This window comes from Atheta coriaria, unplaced genomic scaffold (assembly GCF_025399875.1).
Source record: "Atheta coriaria isolate IRGN ID8LTWV9N9 unplaced genomic scaffold, Caltech_Dcor_3.1 hic_scaffold_7_pilon, whole genome shotgun sequence".
In the NCBI taxonomy this organism is placed as follows: domain Eukaryota; kingdom Metazoa; phylum Arthropoda; class Insecta; order Coleoptera; family Staphylinidae; genus Dalotia; species Dalotia coriaria.
In genome coordinates, this window is record NW_027045449.1 from 10,678,140 (window position 1) to 10,698,972 (window position 20,833).

The 20,833-nt window shown below is 34.1% G+C and overlaps 4 protein-coding genes across 5 annotated transcripts; 2 read left to right on the top strand and 2 right to left on the bottom strand.

Annotated features, from left to right (window-relative positions):
- Nucleotides 1–29: 29 nt before the first annotated feature.
- LOC135795375 (protein FAM210B, mitochondrial-like) lies at nucleotides 30–1,432 on the top strand. 2 transcript variants are annotated; one of them, XM_065307055.1, is made up of 3 exons: nucleotides 30–365; nucleotides 598–805; nucleotides 867–1,432. In XM_065307055.1, the coding sequence occupies exons 1-3, from the start codon at nucleotides 308–310 to the stop codon at nucleotides 1,096–1,098; spliced, it is 498 nt and encodes a 165-aa protein (XP_065163127.1). In that variant the 5' UTR covers nucleotides 30–307; the 3' UTR covers nucleotides 1,099–1,432. The 2 variants fall into 2 exon arrangements, with proteins under 2 accessions (XP_065163127.1, XP_065163126.1); XM_065307054.1 differs by having other exon boundaries at nucleotides 38–365; nucleotides 448–805.
- On the bottom strand, nucleotides 1,093–14,036 carry LOC135795374 (thiamine transporter 2-like). Its single transcript, XM_065307053.1, is given in 4 exon segments — nucleotides 1,093–2,076; nucleotides 2,079–2,231; nucleotides 2,797–3,001; nucleotides 13,419–14,036. Coding segments are annotated over 4 exon segments (1,320 nt in total). The 5' UTR covers nucleotides 13,779–14,036; the 3' UTR covers nucleotides 1,093–1,474.
- A 1,323-nt stretch (nucleotides 14,037–15,359) lies between these two features.
- LOC135795137 (solute carrier family 12 member 9) lies at nucleotides 15,360–18,683 on the top strand. Its single transcript, XM_065306685.1, is given in 6 exon segments — nucleotides 15,360–15,863; nucleotides 15,926–16,195; nucleotides 16,257–16,922; nucleotides 16,978–17,154; nucleotides 17,213–17,905; nucleotides 17,908–18,683. Coding segments are annotated over 6 exon segments (2,682 nt in total). The 5' UTR covers nucleotides 15,360–15,607; the 3' UTR covers nucleotides 18,528–18,683.
- Nucleotides 18,673–20,795, bottom strand: PIG-T (phosphatidylinositol glycan anchor biosynthesis class T). The gene is made up of 2 exons (XM_065306686.1): nucleotides 20,315–20,795; nucleotides 18,673–20,256 (listed from the first exon to the last, which is right to left on the bottom strand). The coding sequence occupies exons 1-2, from the start codon at nucleotides 20,475–20,477 to the stop codon at nucleotides 18,725–18,727; spliced, it is 1,695 nt and encodes a 564-aa protein (XP_065162758.1). The 5' UTR covers nucleotides 20,478–20,795; the 3' UTR covers nucleotides 18,673–18,724.
- Between the last annotated feature and the right edge of the window lie 38 nt (nucleotides 20,796–20,833).

The window sequence follows — 20,833 nt, forward strand, 5'->3', positions numbered from 1 at the left end:
CAGCGCCATCTCGGCACTATAAAAATAAGTTTCGGATATCTTTGTAAAATTATTATGTAGGTCTTATCAGTGAGTTTTAAAATATTACATTATATCATACAACAATTATATAATCATCTCTATGATTACAATAGATTAAAATACATGTAGTGTGGGCTGCCTGAATTCGTTGAATAACAGAGTTCTATGTACTTCACTGTAATTTTACATTAAGTCGACATTCCCCGTCGCAACTCAACGCTTCTTACTGTTAATTATTAAAAGTAATGAAACCGAATTAAATTGCATATAATAATATATTAACAACATGCTATCTACACAAAAGTGCGTGTGTTTGTTTCAACAATCATTAAAGATACCAAATAGTAAGTAACCACACTATAACTCCAACACTAACCAAACTACCTTGAAACAATTGCTAAAATAATAAATGATTTTGTGATGCAGGTTTAATCAGACAACAGTCCTCATTGCTGTTTAGTTTATCAAATTTATCATCCAATGTGCAGGTTTACAATCAGCACAAAACACATCAATTGATTAAACACAGCCAATTACAATCACCACTACATTCTATACAGTATTCACCTTTATTAGTGCAGAATATGCAGTATGCCACCAAGAAAATGGAAACAAAACAAGGTCAAGCAGAAGAGAAAGATGCATCAGAAACTAAACCAGCAGAACCAACGACATACAAGGAGAAATTGAAACAAGCGATGTCACAATATGGTTCAACAGTTATCATATTCCACATCACAATTTCACTGATCTCGCTTGGTACTTGTTACCTACTTGTTCAAAGGTAATAGATATTAAAATATCAAAGGTTAAATATTTACAAAATGTACTTGTATTTGTTTCAGTGGATTGGATATGTCTGCATTATTGGAAAAACTAGGATTATCAGAAAAGTCTGTCAACAAACTAGCCTCATCATCAGGCACTTTCGCTGCAGCATATTTAATACATAAAGTGTTTGCACCAGTAAGACTTAGCATTACATTAACATGCACTCCATTCATAGTGAGATATTTACGTAAGGCTGGATTTATAAAGAAAGCTTTGCCAAAAGTTGAACCGAAGAAAGGATTGTAATTTTTTTGGATTTTTTATTTTATATAAAAGTGCATATTAGCAATGAATCAACGTCATTTAAAATATCTGATGATATAACAAATTTATATAGGACATTTTATGAGCAATATCACGATTTTTCTTAAGTGACAATGTGAAAATGTACAAGTTAACTATCATGGGTGTAAAGTACATATTTCTGTATATACAATATTTTTGTAAATCAGTCTATACAATTTATGTTAATTTCTAGTGAGCTTTATAAAAGCACTGGGCATAAGAAAGGTTTAATACTATATTGATGTTTGTTTATAAGTTTAAAACTACGATAAATTATAAACAACTAATTAAGTAATCTTTGTGAAGTTGTCTCCAACAACTTTGAACCAAAATTCATTTAGGAATACGTCTTCTTTATATCTTTATTACTCTTGATCCATCCTATTAATCCGATGATAATAAAGATTCCAGCGATGCAAATGTGATAGATGCCGTACGCCAAGAATTGATTCCGAGACGTCAGCGCAAAACCGACATCCTTTGAGACGAACGCCAGCGTGAGTCCCGTTTGCAACACCAGCGCAAGGAACATATTCATACCAAACACCAATCCATAACTATCTTCAACAATACTCTTGGCGATCTCCGAACTGGCAATGGTAATAATCAAATGATAAATACCGCAATACACCGCATAACATGCATAGCATATTCGGACATCAACTGTTTGCGACGCAATTAATATAATACTAGCGCCTGTAATTGCGCAAATCGACAGAATTAGTTCGCCTTTCTGACGCCAGTCAACTTTTAGGTATCCACCTAGAAGCGCACCGAAGAAGCCTAATATCGTGGCGACTGCTTCAATGGCACCGTTGTACATGATTGGATCCACTTCGTCCTTCTGAATTTCTGAGTAGAGCGGCTGAACGTAGTATTGCACCTGGATGAAACCAGCAGTGGTGAGGGACCACCACAGGGACCATTTTAGAGTGTATCTTTTGTGAACGAGTCCACCAAGTGGGATTTCATCAGTGTGAAAGCTTTGAGGTATTTTGTTGATGTTAACATTTGGTCGTTGGTGTTTTGATGAAAATAGATGGTGCGTTTTACTGATGGGAGGCACAAAGCCCAGAGGGTTGCCAAAATCATTGCTGGAAAATAAAATATTCAAGATTAAACTTCATAATATATACAAAAATATAAATTATAAAGTTTTAAAGTAATAAAAAAATGGCAAAAATGCACTACAGTAGCATCTAAATTCAAATTAAATAACTAAAAATATGATTAAATCTCCATATAAACTTTCATCCCTTATTTTACCCCTTTTAAGTTATATTTTTGCGATAAAAAGTAGTCTGTGTTCTTTTCTATGATCAAAACTATCTGTAAACCAAAATTTATCAAAATTGTTCAAGTAGTTTTTGTGTAAAAGCAAAACAAATAAACAAAAACTCAGAATTCGCAAAAAAAAAACACAAATATCTGCAAACAAATGCGCCTTATAATTATTACTTCTAACACACTTGTAATTACTTCATGCATATAAGAATCAATAGATTATGATATGACATTAAAAGCGTTCGCACGTGTACATGTGTAAACATTGCAACGTGCATGCCGGAGATAAATAAAACATGCGCCAACTAATTGCGCTCGAATAAACTCGATGACGATACACAAACAACGAAGGCAGCACCTGCTGCATTTAATTACCTCCGAGTGTAATATAATTCAGCTGCTTGTAATCCATCACGTGGCATGACACGAAAACTTGACCCAGTACACCTGACAGTGACCTTCCAGCGAGGATGGCCGCCCTCGTATGCGAGCTGACTTCCTGATAATAATCACTCTCGACTTTGGCGTAGATATACGTGTAGTAAGCGACTTCGGCCGCCATAAATGCCCCATAGAATACCTGCAACAATCAAGAATCGATAAGAATCGAATAAAGATGCTATTTATCAAATGGGCATCAATAATAAATGATTACCAAACATTATTACACATAAATGCTGCGTTCATCAAGCGAATCTGGGCCATTACATAGAAAAATGGGTCACCATCCAGTATGTACCATTAATAATGAAATAATATCACCTTGATGAAGTAAGTTGTTCAAGTGGTGAATTATTTATTTATGAAAACTTGTCTGGGATAAGATTCGTGCGGAAAATTGCATACATTCTTCGTTGGAATAATATAATGCATTGGAGAAATTGAATTGTGGATAATATAACCGATTAATATTTAATCACGCACGATTCTCATGGGAAGCCAATATCGATGCACTCATAAATATTGCACGCTAGCTTCGTATTGTGTGTGTGTGTGTGTTCATAATGTGTCGTGACGATGCAGAATGTTGACATGACAAATAATGCATACCGGAACTTTTTTAAATGTAATTCCGTGGAAAGTGTAGGAAATATTTTTATTGATTTGTTGGCTGGATTATGGGTGAATTAATTACACTAACTAATGGTCAGGGGGTTTGAATGTTGGGAATTACATGATCGGATTTCCAGGAATTTATTGTGTGTGAAACAATATTTATGTTTATATTGATATTGGAATATGTATGGGAAATATTCAAGGATAACAAAAATTATTTCAAAAGTAATAAGTGCTAGTGCAGTAAAAATTTAGAATTCAAAAATAATAAAATGGGCAAAAATATTGCTTAAAATATTGAATTTTTGACATTTAAGAAGCGAGTTTCGAAGTAAAAAAAAGTTTTTTTGGCTCCGACTCTGAAAATATTACCAAACTGTTAAATTAGCTGTGGTAATCGCATAAGGAATTAATTTCTCTTTAATATTATATATCTATCAATGCTGTACAATTAATATTTTCGCAGATATTTCAATTTTATTAAAAAAATGTCATGCATTTTATGCAAAAATAATTATTTTTAGTTTCCATTACTTTAACGTAATTGCTAAATTCGCTAATTTTCATTTCCATTTTTGGGCGTAATATGTTGATTAACTCACATTTGATAATGCGACTATGGCAAAATATGTAAAAATTTTAAAATAATCTATAAAACAACAAGCAAAACCCAAAAATGGAAATAACTCAAAAATTATTAAATAAAACTGCACCAAAAATAGTAGAAAAACTCGAAGATAATAACACAATGACATTCCAAAATTGAGACAGAATAATTCACTACTTTTTGTCGGAAAAAATGCAAAAGTTTTGCAAATCGAAACAAAAATAAACATTTTTTAGCGTTGCAAATGTCGCACCGAAGCGCGCACCGAAACGATTCTAAATATTTAACCTATGCCCCCAGAATCTCATCAATATTCACAAGCATTTAAGCAATAACTTGACAGCCGGCTAATTTTAGACGAGACTCGTAAAAACCACGAGTTAATTCTATACTTGATCGCCGCCTAAATATAACCTGAACTTAAGAATAAACATTGCCGTGAGTACGAGACAAATGCCGCTTAAAGCAATTAAAACCATTAATGACACGTGCATTTACCGCCCACAAACATGATAAGATCAAGTCACAGCTATCAATATATAATAATCAACAAGGTGGGTGCACCAAAGAAATCGCGATTCCAAGCTTTAATATTTAATCAGTCGGTGCATGAGTTTTCAACTTGACATTCAAGCGGCACAAATTTAAACAATTTCCGATTTCGAACAGAAAAAGAAAACGACGCGGTCGTCAATAATTCATCCGTCCGCATGACGCGATTAGTTTCATACACTCGTTAAATAAAATAAAAACCAATCCATGTCGCACGTAACGAATTTAGTATTCATTCAATGACGTACGCTTACACAATCCGAACGTAATTCTGTGTTGAATTTGCTACCGCAGCTGTGGTAGACGCTGGAATATTAACGTATCACGGATATGGAACACAAACTGGGGTTAATTGGACATTTCATTTAATGTGCGCATTGGAATTGTAAAAATCCAGATTACATCATCAATATTTCAGCCAAAAAATATGTCCATCTGAAATCTGGTGTTGGATGAGAGTTAATAATTATAATCATACACAAAGCTGTTTTTGTTTTGTATCTTATTAAATTTAAATTGAAAATCAGACAATATCGTCATCAGAATATGATGATCGACAAAAACACGTCGATCTAAATGTAGGTATAGTGTAGCAGTTTGTATGTTAAACTGTTTACGTATTCATGCTTCCAATTCGTTAGCACCAGACAACACATTTTATTATACATTTGAATGTTTTGAAACTGTTTGCATTATTAATGCATTTACGCCGATATGAATACGAGTATTGTGTTTTGCTTTTTTTTGCTATAAAGTACGGTAGGTACATGATACTAAAGTTTATCAAATTACAATCCGATTGTATACATAATAACGAATCATAAAAGTAGTAAAAACAGTAATAAATGCGAATGCACTGATACGGTTGTCATATTATTGCTCGACTGTATTGTTAAAGTGATAAAGCAATTATGATACAAGTAATATTTATCATTTGTAATTTTGTTTTACAAAAACTTTGCGTAAAATGTTAAAATATGTGATTTTTTTTTAGTTCTACAAGATTAAGATTAAGAAAACTCTAAAAACAAGGCAATGATTACTAATGAGTGTAATCTTATCTTTTGTCGAGTTTAATGGACAATCATAATGTCATTATGTTTGGTTTAAAAGCCTGAACCAGGAAATTATTACTCAATAAAACTAAACCTGAGATTACGCGGTATTTGCGAAAATTATAGTTTATTGACGCGCACGTGTAGTTGGTTTATTGCAGTGTTTTGTTTCAAAGAGGACTGGAATTTCAGTAACAGCATAGTTTTAGTTTGTTTGTCTGTTTTGTACATGACGGTTGTGGCAGCTGACGTTTTTGATCAGCAAATATACCATAATATAGTTGAGTTTGTTTGTACCTCTTTCAAGTAAAAATTACTGAACCAATTTTATTTAAACTTTAGAATATTATAGACTATTCATCAAAATAGGACATAAGCTGGTTTTTAACGTAAAAGTAAATCTTGAAGGGTGTTAAATTAAGAATAAAAGTTGATATGGACATTCAATCATATTTATAGTAATAAAACTCAAACCGAAATGGCGCTAAAGTTCATCATAAGCATTTCTTATTTCTTTAAAACAAAAGTAAGAATTTAATGACAAATTCGACACATAATTGACTAAAAAACGAAAACTGTAGACGATTTTTATAATTTTCATCTACTCCTAGACACGAAAAAACACAATATTTTATGATAGTGCAATTGCCTAGTAATAAGATTCTCGGCAATAATATTTGTACAAGACATTTTGTGAAACTCAAAGTCTATCGCCTATCGTCTAGGTGTCATTTTATCAACAAGTCAACAATGACTCACACTTTATCGCCCAACCTTGAAAGTGCCATTAATCCAATTAGATCATAAATAAATTATTAGAAAACTTTGATTTTTCACATATATTCTTACATGGAAATAAGCGAAGCACTTGAGCCTAGAAAATTAATTGTTAATCCCATCCTATAAATCATTTACATGTCATTGGAAATTTGATGTCAATACCAAACATACACATTAGGTACACGTAGTAGGTACATAGAAAAGTCGTTAAGGCTACATGTGAATAAGATTGATTAATTTCAGCTGCTATGTTTTCACACTTTCTGTGAATACCGAATCAGATACATTAGATTAAACTAAAGAAATGTGAGAAATAGATATGTGAATCTTTCCACGTGCATGTAAAATAAAATAAAAACTATTTTCAAAAACAATAATTCGTATGCAAATAATGTAAAATGAACCAACAACTTTTGTTTGATAAAAAAGAGGCGTACCTATTGTTGGTATACTTTCAACATACAAGTATTACCTTCATATTTGTTTGTATCACCAAACAAATGATTGCTGAACTGCTACATGAATAACGAAAATATTCAACTTATTGATTAAATCAAATAAATTCCATGTTTATTCGTAATGTATACATCCACGTGTAATGTTTGTACAAGAATGCCACTTACAACACATTCCAGATATCATAAATTTCAATTTGTTATTACGTATTCTTAAATCATGTCATATATATTTACTCGTGTCTTAGCTGTAGTAAAATACGTAAATAGTATTATTGTGTAAAATTACGATAGTCAAAATATGTTTGCTAAAAATAATTATAGGTAAGTATGAAAATATGTTATTCTGCACGTGAAGACGATAAATCATCATCATCTTTATTTTAGCCTTGTTAAAAAGTATAATAAGTACCAAAAAAAAAAAGTTTTGGTCATTATATGCTATCATAATTCTAATATCAAAGAAGTAAAACTTTAAATTCATTAAAAAAAAATTGTAATCATGTAATTTTTAGAAGTATATTCGGTATAATTATTAAAATATTAGAAATAATATAACCACTTGATTCTAGGTTTAAGAATTATTACATGTTTTTATTTAATTCGTAGTCAAAAATCTTTTCTGCAAATTTATTGCAAATATGTGCATTCTAGAATTATTAAATTATGATTTAATCACCATATCAACTACCAATTACCAATATATCAAAATTCATCAAAATTGATTCATTCTTTTAGCTGTGAAAAGATAAAAAGCAACTAACAGAATAATTTATCGCATATCCAAGGGTTTTTAAAGAGGAAAATATAAAATATCCCATAATAACTATGAAAAAATTAATCAACAACATTGTATTTTTTTTAAATATTTTATATACCCAATTAAATAATACGTTTACCGGGTGTGAGTAATTTACTATTCCGTATTACGAGCAATAAAAATCGACTGTATGTGGATAGACAGACAAATATTGTAATTTTTTGCACGAACATCATCCTCTGTTTCGACATAAGTAAACCAATCCGTGTACAACAGCTAGTAAACAATTGTTTTTGTTTATATATAATATCTACACCGGCACCAACGTGTCGCGCCGGTAAGTGCCTTGCCTGCCAGCGCGTGAATACCGCGTGTCGCATCCGCGTTGATGATAAAATAATTGTACAATTAAGAATGTTTGTTGGCATACATAGCGTATATAAAGTTTGGAAGAAAAAAAATTGTATAAAAATTGTATACTCAACATTTGTTCTGCTACTTTTTCAGTAATGTTACGCCCTATATTGATTTTTAACATCGGATTTTTTTTGGAAAAGTAAATAAATTAAACGTACTTTTATATTCGTAAGTCAAACATTCGTAGAATCACAAGAAACAATTAAAGAAAATTTTCTGTAATAAATTATAATACAGAACTTTCTTTAATAAAAAAATATTCCTACTGCCACGCCTATATAAAAGATAATATCGACTATCAACGAACACAATTAAAACCAATCAACAATTTGTTTCCTATTACATGAAAACTTCCGTGACTCTTCTTCATTATGCATTCCCTTAGTCACCCTCATTTGATAAACATAATAGGCACAAATCGATTATTGACAAAACATTTCTTAACTAATGCAAAAGAACTACTTACAGCCATAAACATGAGCTCAAATAACGTTGTAGTCCATATTGTTATGCTCCAACTGACAATACCAAATATCCCCATCATAATAATCACAAATTTATACCTCGTTATATCGGTAATTATTAATATCAATAGTTGCATCGCCAAAAGACTGTAGCTACAACTAGGTAGAACAATTTGCGACACTTCAGTCGTGGTCAGATTTCGCCAATCACCGATGAGGTATTCGTAGATAAAAGCTTCTGAAGGGCGGAATTCTTTTAGGAAACCCACGACGCACAACATTAAAGAAATACGGAACCAATCTCGTTCTTTGAAAAAATCCGCACCTTTTCCCCACAGGGTATTAAACACGGAAATAATCATCGCGAAATATTATAATAAATTTGTTAGTAATTTAAAGTCTTAAAATGTCTTGTTTAAATAAGCAATTCACACAGATACTTTGCTGACGCGAGTTTTGTTAAAACTAACTTCACAGGTTGAAAACAGTTATTTATCTATTATCGCTTGAGTATCAAAACGGGATAGATAAAATAAACTTGAGTATAGTAAACGAGGAGTTGCCAAACAAGAATCGTAGGTGATTGTAGGCTTTGAAAATTTGGCGAGGTAATATACTATCATGCAGTTGGTGTAACATGCGCAGTAGTAGTTTTTTGAGTGTAGGGTGGGGTACGTTATCAGTGAAATGAAATTATTAAAACAGGAATCTTCTAAAATAGTTTACGTAAAAATGCCATTTCATTACATGTAGTAATTTTTTCGTGAATAGAAAAATGTAAAAGCATACCTTGACTTAAAATATTACTAGAATAAATTTATGCTATACAAAATTATTAAATACAATGAAAGGAAAAAAGATTGAATTATTGGATTATTAAATTTTGAAGTAAATAATTCTCCCAAATTCTTTTTTTAATTGGTATTTTTTCAGAGTGAATTGATTTTAACGTTTGAAACTATAATTTCAATTTTTATCATTTGATATGATAAGAATTGAGACAACCACGCAATTAAGACATACGTATTCAAATGTTAATTAATTATAATTTAATCAATAATTACCATTTTTATTCAAATTTGTACGTGAATGAATTACATTTGTTCTTCGTTAAAGCATGTTTTGCCACGTGGGCATCGGTAACAAAACGAAACTACTTAACACAAAATTAAATTAATTACTGACGATGCCCACCAGGCGAAATATGTATAACAAAAAAGAACAAATGTAAATCAATCACATACAAATTTAAATAAAAACCATGCTTTTCACTTTCCGGTACGGAAACACCGGAAAATAAAATTGCATTATATCAAGACACTTTTTTTAAACAATCACCTTATTACGCAAGCACAACACTTTTTGTGTTATTATATAAATTATAATAATGACATAAATTATAACATTGTAAAAAATTAAACAATGCCAATAATTCGATGAGAAATAGTTTCCATATTAAAATTCAAGTACTGAGCATACAATGTCAAGGTCAATGGCAATGTCCCAGACACCCCAACAACGAATGCAATTGCAAACAATGACAACTATGCCAGTCTCCAACGTCAATAAAAACCCTTTTGTCAGTGATTCCACGACAATAATATAAATAATTGAAAGCGTTAAACTGCTTTGATTAAAAAAATTAAAATATACGACTAGTCTAATTACCTACTGCCTACGATTACGACGCATTATATCTTTACTACCACATTTCCCCGCATTCCTATTTAATAAAGTCAAGGCAATTAAATGCCTGGCAATGGTAAAACTTTTCAACTACATTAATTAACCACTACATAAACACTTACACACATAAGCTGAAGTTCCACTAACGACGTAGTCCAAATTAACATACTCCACGTGCCGCAACCAATGAGTCCCATCACAATCATCACAATTTTATACCGACATATATCAGTCACAAGCAATACAATAAATTGCATCCCTAAAAGACTATAGATACTAACAGGAATCACTTCCTGTGAAACCTGCGTCTCTGTCAAATTCCTCCAATCACCAATCATATACTCAAAAACAAAAGGTTCAGAGGGTCGGAATTCTTTTAGAAAACCAACGACGCACAACATAAGAGAAATACGTAACCATGATCTTTCATTGAAAAATTTCGAAACTTTCTCCCACAAACCGCCGAAGATAGAAATCGTCATGATGGATTACTTAATATTTATGCAAAAAAAAAAAACCGAACTAAAATTTGACGTGTGGGTTTCGGTGTTTGCGCAAATTACTTTTGCACAGAATAACACGCTATAATTATTTATCTATTATCGTATTTCAAGCTGACACTGGCACACAGCACGGAATGGACACGAGTAACGACTTGCAAAAACAGGAATAGCGGAATAGTAAAAATATCCGTGCTAATATACCAAACTTAATGAGTATCGCATGCGCAGTTGTGGATTTTGCATGAGTGGGACAGGTGTTATCATTATAATCTAATTATTACGAGTTCACATTACCTAACATGACCCGAAACTAATAGGATATTTATCTTGTTATCGTGTTTTACTTGGTGAGAAGCATAAAGTAAGAAGCCATGACGTCACTTTACAATCGTGCACACATTTTTATAATTGGCCCTTCTTTTAATCGCGTGTATACTCTCGCAGGGAGTAGGTCTGATTGTCATAAGTTGAAAAGTTGTAGAATTACGAATATAGTGCAATAATTAAAAATCCAGAGTTTATCTCAATTGTTTGTGAGTATTGCGGTAAGCCATTTAATTACACTGCCTGTGTCATATAATGGAATTATAACAACCAAAACACAATTGCACGATGAAAAATTAAAGTGTGTAATTGAAAAATCTTGGATCATAATTTCGATGTTATCTGCTATCGTAAATTTTATTAGCGTATACGCGTATTTAACACGAGGTTAGTTATGCAGTTATAAACTTGTTTTTATTACTCTTGATACTCATTAATAGTAATAGTGAGAATGTACACGTAATGCATGAAAATGTAATAATATAAAAACGGTACACCTGTTAAATATTCCTTCCCACATGAGGGCTATGGGTCAGGCAGGAGAGAGAAAAAAGGTGACCTAGGGGGTTGCAACTGGGCTGCTGGCCGACTCAACCAGTTAAAAGTGGTGGGGGAAGGTTGGTGCAACGTAATTGCAGGCAACTCGAGTGGGGGTACCTTCCCCCCACTCCTTTTCTCCGGAAGGCGCAGGTATTAAAGGGCAGCGCGCAGTGCGCACCGCGCTCAATCGTGCCTGAGGCTTCCAGCAGTCCAGTCGCAGGTCCTTAGGTTCTCCCCTCCATTCTCTTCCGGTCTTCGGTTTGCGTCGCGCATAGGGGTTAGCTACTAATCCTTTGCGGTATCACAGCGTCAAATTATGTTTGCAGCAACTCCAAGTGAATTAAATAATTATAGTGCCTAGCTAAAGAATTATAGCTTAATAGAATATTAATGCAAGTATCCAACCGGAAGTAACTTTAAAAATTGTAGTTATTTCAGAAAATCATGTCAGGAATCCAAAATATAATAAAGCAAGATTCCCTTTGTAATTCCTACAAGTCGGGCTTTTTTTTCGATTGTTATCTCCAATAAAATTTCAAAATTTTAAAATATTTTAAAGCCAGCGCAACTCTATTGCATCACATTATTACATCGCAAAGTTGAGCAATGCAAATAATTCAACGATAACAAAGTTTCCATTTTAAGAATTGACGTCTACCAATGACGCAATTTACACCGGGTGACACAAGAAAATTGTCAATTTACAACAATATAAAAGAAACAAAAGAATAACACGGAAAGTCATCAAACATCCTAATCGATAATGAAAATAGAAATTAATTAAAATTCCAATAGAAAACTTAAGATATTTAAGTTTATAAGTAAAAATAACAATTGTAGTTCACAGGAAGCGAGAACAACTTACACGATATCAGTTAGATAACACTATTTTTATCCCTATATCACGATTGCAAAATTATTCATTCTGTTCTGACGATATATCTAATCTGACATCATCTTGCGTTATCACTACTACCGATTATCTATTAAAATCTATTCATAATCTATAAATAATCATTCAAGATTTATGAGATACAATCATTCATTTAATTGCAATATAATTTTTGTCAATGGATGCAGACGAAAGTGAAATTGATATCAAAAATTTAAGAAAAAGCAGTAATGAACTTGATTCTAAATTAAAATTTAAATGCATAAACAGAAATAAAACAATCACAATCACAATCAAAATCATTTTTCTAAGATTAAAAAAAGTCAAAACACAACGCGAACTTCTAACCTCAACATGTGATTTACGACTACGACTTTGTAGTAAATCCTAAACACAAACCTATTACTGAAGGTCAAGATCAAAAACCGTCCATTTTAATTTACTGCATACCAAATTAAAATACATAGCTATCTACGCTTACTTAGCAACTCGCATAAAATTAAGCGTCCGAAGGTTTTCGGCATTTTCATCTTTGGATTGAACCACTCCATCGCGTACTCCAAATTTAGACTCTGCTCTAATTGTATTTCATTCATCGCGGCGATTACACTGATACCTTTATAATCTAATTATATATTAAACTAAAAATAAAACACTTCGACGTGATTAAAATTAAAGTAGGTACATGCAATTGAGAAACAATAACTTAAAATTTATATTTTATTACTACGTGATTTTCAATTGCAGGTTTTATGTTTAATTTAACAAGTTTCAAACTATTTCAGTAAAAAAACTTGTTTTTATTTCAAACATAAAAATTGTAATTCAAAATAAGTCAAAATATAAACAATAACTTTGATTGTGTTTTATTATTTTTTCAAGAAAATAAAATTCATATTAACTTACCTCTAAAATTTGCAGAGCTATCAACGACGTACTCCATATCAAAAGACTCCAAATCACGCACCCACATAACCCAAGCGCAACAATAATCGCCTTGTACCGACAGATATCAGTAATCAGCAGTACGACCAGCTGGAACGCCAGGAGGCTGTAGGTGCTGACCGGATACACCTCCTGCGTGACCTGCGTCTCGGTGATATTCCTCCATTCGCCGATGAGGAACTCGTAGATGAAGGGCTCGGAGGGCCGGAACTCTTTGATGAACCCGAACACGCAGAGCATGAGCGAGATGCGCAGCCAACTGTTCTGACTATAATAGCGCGCCCACTTGTCCCAGAGGCCACTGCACACGAAAATCGACATCGCGACTAATTGCTAATTCGAAGTCGCGCTGCTGTGTAAGCTGTCAATTCACACCGAAACTTCCGTTAATTGCGCTTTATCGAAACGACCTTCGAGAACTTGTGTATTCGCTACATTTATGAGGAATAACACCGACGACGTGTTTGGCGCATTTTCGTATTACGTGAGTACACCGCGAGTTGAGAGCGCGTGCTTTGCGCGGTTTGGACGTCGGTCGATTATGCGTGCGTTACGAAAAGTTGTGTAACGCTGAATGCGAGAATATTTCAAACTTTCTGAGGTTATATTCAAGCGGCGGCGGCGACGCATGCGTATTAATGCCTTCAAGGTACAACTCGATATCGGCCGCATGCGTCGTCGAGTGGGAGACAGGTTTTTATATCGAAAGCAGATTCAAATGATAAAACAATTCAATGTCCGTTCATTGTCTTTTCATATCAGTTACTACTCATAGAAACGACAAAGTAAATAAACACTGCTATAAAACTATTTCCTATATGTTTTCTTGTTTAAAAATAACAAAAAACTGGTTTAAAGTTAAATTATGTGGTGATTATTTTAAAATAAACATTTTTAAGTATTATTATTGTCTTTCTGTGTTAATTGCACCTTTAACAACTTAAAATACTAACTTTTTATTACAAAAGTAATAAAATATTGACATTTCTTTCGTTCATTGACTTATTTTAAAAATATTCACTCACCTCAATAAATTGCAAGCCAAGTAAAGATGTCGTCCATAAAAAAAGACTCCAAGTGACAATTCCACACACTCCTAACCCAACTACAATGGCCTTGTATCGACAGATATCTGTTATCAATAGAACTAATAGTTGAAATCCCATGAAACAATAAATTGAAACTGGATACGCCTCTGTTGACACTTGTTCTTCTGTCAAATTTCGCCATTCTCCAATCAGAAATTCGTATACAAAGGGTTCCGAAGGTCGAAAGTCTTTTAAAAATCCAAAGATGCAAAGCAATAAAGACACGCGCAACCAAGTGGTTTCTTTTAAATGCTGTATCCATTTGTTTAACACTTCTATGCACGGAATTTTCATATTGTGTTAATAAATTTTTGCGCGGAAGTCAAACAAGCGAAGTTATAACATGAAATGAGCGCAAAATCAAAAATTTTAGGCTTTATTTAGACATGGCGGGGATTGGCGTCAAGGTGTTTCATGCAGTGTCGTGCGTGCAATTGTTTACAATTCATTATTTTTATTGCATTATGTGCAATGTCTAGTCTGTATACAGGTAAATGTTCAATAAACAATAGTAATACACAATAATTTTTATCTGATCAATTATAATTCATCTTAGAACTTAAAAATGATAAAAATGTGCAAAAATTATTCTATTTCACGAAATATAATATGTAATGTCAACACATAGTTATTTAAATAAATAAAGCATATTTTTCTTACAAATATGTTAAAAATTTAGATGAAATGCAGCTGCACTTCCTCAGTGAAATATTTTTGACATTTTTCACACTTTTTAATACACCTAGCGCCATCTGTACGCTAAAACACCAAAACTGTTTTTATTTACTAAACAGTGGGAGTATCATCTGTTCGGGTTTTATGTTATGTATCACTACATTCACTAGAAATAATTAATGGCTTTGTTATACGGTGGGTCTTATCAAAGGCGAATGCGAATTAAACCGAGCTGAGTCAGATTCGTCATAGCTTCGAATGTTGTTTCCTATTCTATACCTACTAGTACATGCCGCGCATGCAACGCTAGCGACTTGAATAAAAAAGTGCACACTTGCAATAACAGCGTATTTAACAACCGTAAATCATCTTAAAAGTCTAGTGATAATGATCGCGGCGGAAGTAGGCTCAACCAACAATGATTTGAATGATAAAAGTCCTTTGGTGAGCAGTGGGCGAACATTCATGAGGCGTATTTCGGGAATTTTGGGTCGACGTGAACAAACTCAGCCGAATGAAGGTGGATATGTGGAATTTGGGACAATTACTGAACAAAATGACACCAGGACATTGGGAATCTTTGCTGGTGTCTTCAGTCCTGTTACCCTTTCAATGTTTTCAGCACTTATCTTTCTAAGAATGGGTTTGTTACTTGAAATTTTTGTGTATTTAATGAGCCATGTTTAAATGACATGTTTTTTGTAGGATATATTGTTGGAAATGCTGGATTGTTAATTACACTTCTACAATTTGCTATTGCATATGCAATTTTAATTTTTACTGTGGCATCTGTGTGTGCAATATCAACAAATGGTGCAGTTGAAGGTGGAGGTGCATATTTCATGATCAGTAGGACTCTAGGTCCTGAATTTGGAGGCTCCATTGGCACATTATTCTTTTTTGCTAATGTAGTCAGCAGTGCACTGTGTTTATCCGGTTGTGTAGAAGGAATAATGGAAAATTTCGGCCCTGGAGGTAATTATTTCATAAAAACTAATAAATTTACCATTGATAAACAAAAATCTTAAAATTCCAGGCCATCTTAAAGAAGACATTGTCCCTGATGGCAGATGGTGGGAATTCCTCTTTTGTTCGGGCATAAACACCCTCAACTTAGTAGTTTGCCTCATTGGTGCAAGCATGTTCGCCAAAACATCCGTCTTCATCTTAACCATAGTCTGCGCATGTTTAACAATAACATTCTTCAGCTTTTTCTATCAAGGTCCACTTGATGTGAAAATCGCTGGCGAGAATATCGAGAACAAAACAATTGCGCATTACACCGGACTGAATTCCACCACACTTAATGAAAATCTATATCCGCATTTTGGTTTTGATTATACAGCGAATAACGTCCAGGTGACATTTGGTTCAGTCTTCGGTGTTTTGTTTTCGGGCGTTACTGGAATCATGGCTGGTGCAAACATGAGCGGAGAGTTGAAAAACCCAGGGAAAGCGATTCCTCAAGGCACATTGAGTGCTGTAGCATTCACATGTGTGATTTATATAGCGCTGTCGATTCTCACAGCGGCAACTTGTAGTATTGATTTGCTGCAGTATAATTATTTATATCTAGCTGGGATTAATGTGTTGAAAGGCACGATTGCGATTGGGTTGATTACTGCTACATGGTCAGCTGCATTGAGTAATGTTATTGGTGGATCAAGAGTTTTGGAAGCTTTAGCCAAAGATCGAGTTTTCGGTATGTTTTGAACAATTTTTCTTCTTAAAAAATTATTTATTCTGTTTTTGATTAGGTTCAACACTGGATTTCATCCTGAAGGGAACCTGGCAAGGCAATCCAATCGCCGCTGTGATTTTTTCGTGGTTTTTAGTTGAAATGGTACTTTTAATCGGATCTCTCAACTTGATAGCTCAGTTGAACTCTGTTTTGTTCCTCCTGAGTTATCTAGCGACTAATTTATCATGTTTAGGTAAGAATTCACTTAAAAATTACAAATTTTTAAAAATTTTACAAAAAATAAATTTTAGGCTTGGAATTAGCAAGTGCGCCAAACTTCCGCCCATCTTTCAAATACTTCAGCTGGCATACAGCGTTCATCGGTCTCGTAGGGACTGCAATCATGATGTTTGTCATCAGTCCGATGTACGCAGCATGCAGTATTTTATTCTGCATAGTTCTCGTCATTTTCCTCCACTTATTCTCACCATCCAAAGAAATGCAATGGGGAAGCATAAGTCAAGCGCTGATTTTCCACCAAGTCCGTAAATATCTACTCTTATTAGACTCTCGTAAGGACCACGTGAAATTCTGGAGGCCACAGGTACTTCTCCTTGTAAACAGTCCGCGATCAGCTTGTCCACTGATTGATTTCATCAATGATTTAAAGAAAGGTGGTCTCTATGTGCTGGGACACGTAATTACATCAGATCCCAACGCGGAAGGACCTGATCCCACCTTGGAGAAGTATCCTAACTGGTTGAATCTCATAGATCACTTGAAAGTGAAAGCTTTTGTTGAGTTAACAGTCGCGCAACATGTCCGAACAGGATTACAACACTTAATGCGACTTTCTGGTATGGGAGCAATGAAACCCAACACAGTTGTACTTGGATTCCTAGACAAACAACGCTCGGTTGATTTTTTGAGTAGTACAGATTCGTCATATCAAAGCACTGAGTTTACAGATGATATTTTCCCTCTGAGTGATCAAGGCTCGGAAAAATCAAACCTCTGGAATATGTACAAATGATGGCAGATGTCGTGCGTTTCAATAAAAACCTCTGCATCTGTCGCAACTTCCATAAACTGAACAAAATGATGAACCGCGAGAAACAATACATCGATGTGTGGCCGATTAACTTATTAAACCCGAACGAAAACGACGCATTTGGAGTGACTTCCTTATTCATGATGCAACTCGCTTGTATCGTCAACATGGTTCCACAATGGCGCAAGTTAACACTCCGTATTTGTGTCTGTGACAAATCAAGAACATCTACGTTCGAAATGAACACCACAGCGCAACAGAATCACATCGACAAGATCCAACAACTGCTTCATTTGTTACGTATAACCGCGGAGATTTACCCCGTGCTGGAATGGAACAGCGTGTTTGAATTACAAGGCGGATCATCATCTTCGGATGTCTACCTGCGTAATTGCAACAGTTTGATTGAACACCAATCGATAAACACTGCTGTGACGTTCATTTATCTTCCGCCACCGCCGACGGCCACCGAGGATGCAGTGCCTTACCTGGAGACGCTGAATATCATCACCAACAAGCTACCGCCCACCATTTTGATTCACGGCGTCAGCATTGTCAACTCCACCACGTTGTAATAGACATATCCATTGCAGGTATAGCAATAAGTATTAATCGAAAGTGAACAATGTTTTATCCTGTGATTAACCGAATTTATCTCTTTAACCAAACAATTTGTATGTACTACTATATCTATATTTTATATATGAATAATGATAAATCTTATAGGAAAACGTTATTTTTATTTATTCAATTGGAATGGACTGTACACAAATTATTTGGTTGTAGGTTCATTAGTAGAGCTTGTTTCGGGTTTAGCGGAGCCGAAAATGCCGCGTAATTTTTGTGCTAGGTTTTTACGACTACTCACCTTTAGAATTAGTCTTTTTGTGGTGATATTATGTAGTGGACCGAATGCCAAAGCAACCACAGTACATGCTAAGCAAATCACATTGTACGGCATGCTGAAATCCGGTGTAGGTAATGTGATTATAATAGATTCTGTGCGTACTTGCACCAAGTATCCACTTCGTGATGCATTGAAAGACTCTCCAAATAATGAAACATCTTGTGGGATACCAGTGTAATTCCTTGCTAGGGGTAGCATAGTCGAAATAATCGCAGAACCAATATAAAATCCATGATTTGCATCGGGTGGGTATTCTTGCCACTTCAAAAACACAAAGTCAAAATCAATGGAAATCGATGTTACGCTTTTCGCTGGTAGTTTCAACACAATTTCTAAGTTATGCGCTTTTTCTCGGAGTTTTCCCGGTTTGTAAATCAATTTTTTCGGTTCGTTGACTTGTCCATTACTCTCCACCTTCATGGTGTGTAGATAAACCGGAACAAACCATGGGAAATTCTGTAAAACGACAACATCTAATGGCGCCCAGTGATTATTGTGGATTTTAGTGACAATTCCGCCATTTTGTTGACCATAACCAGTTTTATATTGACTGGCATACAAAGGAGGAGGAAGATTAACATTCACCACTTCTTTTCCGGTATATGTTATGCCAATACTCATTGGATTTGATGTTTTCATGTTGTACTTTGCATACAAACTTTCAAATCCACCGCGAATACTAGTGACATATTCATTTGGTTCTGGTGTTAGATCAAAAGGTATTGATGTTTTGCTTGATATATCCACAAATATATCACTTACATCTGCTAGTGGACAGGAATTAAACACACCTTGACCAAATAATTTCCTCAGTGACCAGTTTCTACTGCCCATGATTTTGTAATCGTAAACTAAGTCAACCATTTGTCTAACTTCCAACTCATGCTGATTACATTCTTTGTTAGCACAGATGTTTCTCAATTGTAAGCCAACACTGTGATACAGGGTGTTGTGGATGTATCCAGCATTTAACAATTGTGCTATACCTGCTTTTGATCCACATGGCAACAGTTTCTTCCATGGTGTTAAATTTTCAGTGCAAACAATTTCTCTTGGTAGAGATGAATACCTTAAGAATGTTGAGTTGACATTCTGCATGAGTCCTCTTGGTCTCAGTGATATTTCAGGTGTGATTGTGTTTGTTGTGTCAATAAAATTAAGAGAGGCACAAAGTAATCCTGAGAGGGAGTTGGCTAATGCCACCCAGTTTTTGTCTACATCAATGGTGTCATCTTTGAACCATGCCCAGACTTCAGCACCTGGTGATGCATCAGTTACTGGATAACCCCAGGTTTCATATCGCCACAAACCAGAAGTCAGACTGATGTGAAGCTCATGGACGTTGTAACGCGTGATTATTTCGGATAACGCACGAGGAAACAAGTGTGTTTGTTTTACTGAAACGTATACATTAATAAATAAAAGTTGAATATGTTTTTTAAGCTTTTAACTTACAATCTGTTGAATCTGTGTTCCATTTTGTAGTGAATTGAAAATGTGAGTATACTTTGTCTGTATACAAAGGTCTAAGCAGTAACTCTTCGGAAAAACTATCGGAATTTGATGTAGCAGTCTTTAATACTGTTAAAATTACTATAGACACTAATAAACGCCACATTTTAATTAATTTTACGTGTGATCATGCCGGTTCGACTTATTTACACTTCCACTCCCAACTGATAGTAATTTTCAGGTTAGGATGATTTTAATATTATGCAACTATGCAAACACTTAACTGAGTTTATAGACCGCGCCTAATTTATTAATAAATCTGAACGATTATAAATAAAGACAATTGTTTGAATTTCGTCAAGGTTATAAAGTACGTCTTTCGTTCAGTTTTGGAATCTAAACAATTTTGTTGGAAAACTTTCAAGCGTATTCTTTTGTCATTTCAAAACTGGTGTACGTCATTTCACCGCGCATCAAGAATAATAAAAAGTTTCTAGATACTTTTGATGCGTAAATAAATAA

Excerpts from the sequence above, each read along its gene's own strand:
- LOC135795375 (XM_065307054.1), top strand. The coding sequence starts at position 308 with ATGCTATCTACACAAAAGTGCGTGTGTTTGTTTCAACAATCATTAAAG. Across the intron at positions 366-447 it reads ATCATTAAAGATACCAAATA|GTTTAATCAGACAACAGTCC; the intron begins GTAAGTAACCAC and ends TTTGTGATGCAG. Across the intron at positions 806-866 it reads TGTTACCTACTTGTTCAAAG|TGGATTGGATATGTCTGCAT; the intron begins GTAATAGATATT and ends TATTTGTTTCAG.
- PIG-T (XM_065306686.1), bottom strand. The coding sequence starts at position 20,477 with ATGTGGCGTTTATTAGTGTCTATAGTAATTTTAACAGTATTAAAGACT. Across the intron at positions 20,257-20,314 it reads GAACACAGATTCAACAGATT|TAAAACAAACACACTTGTTT; the intron begins GTAAGTTAAAAG and ends TATACGTTTCAG.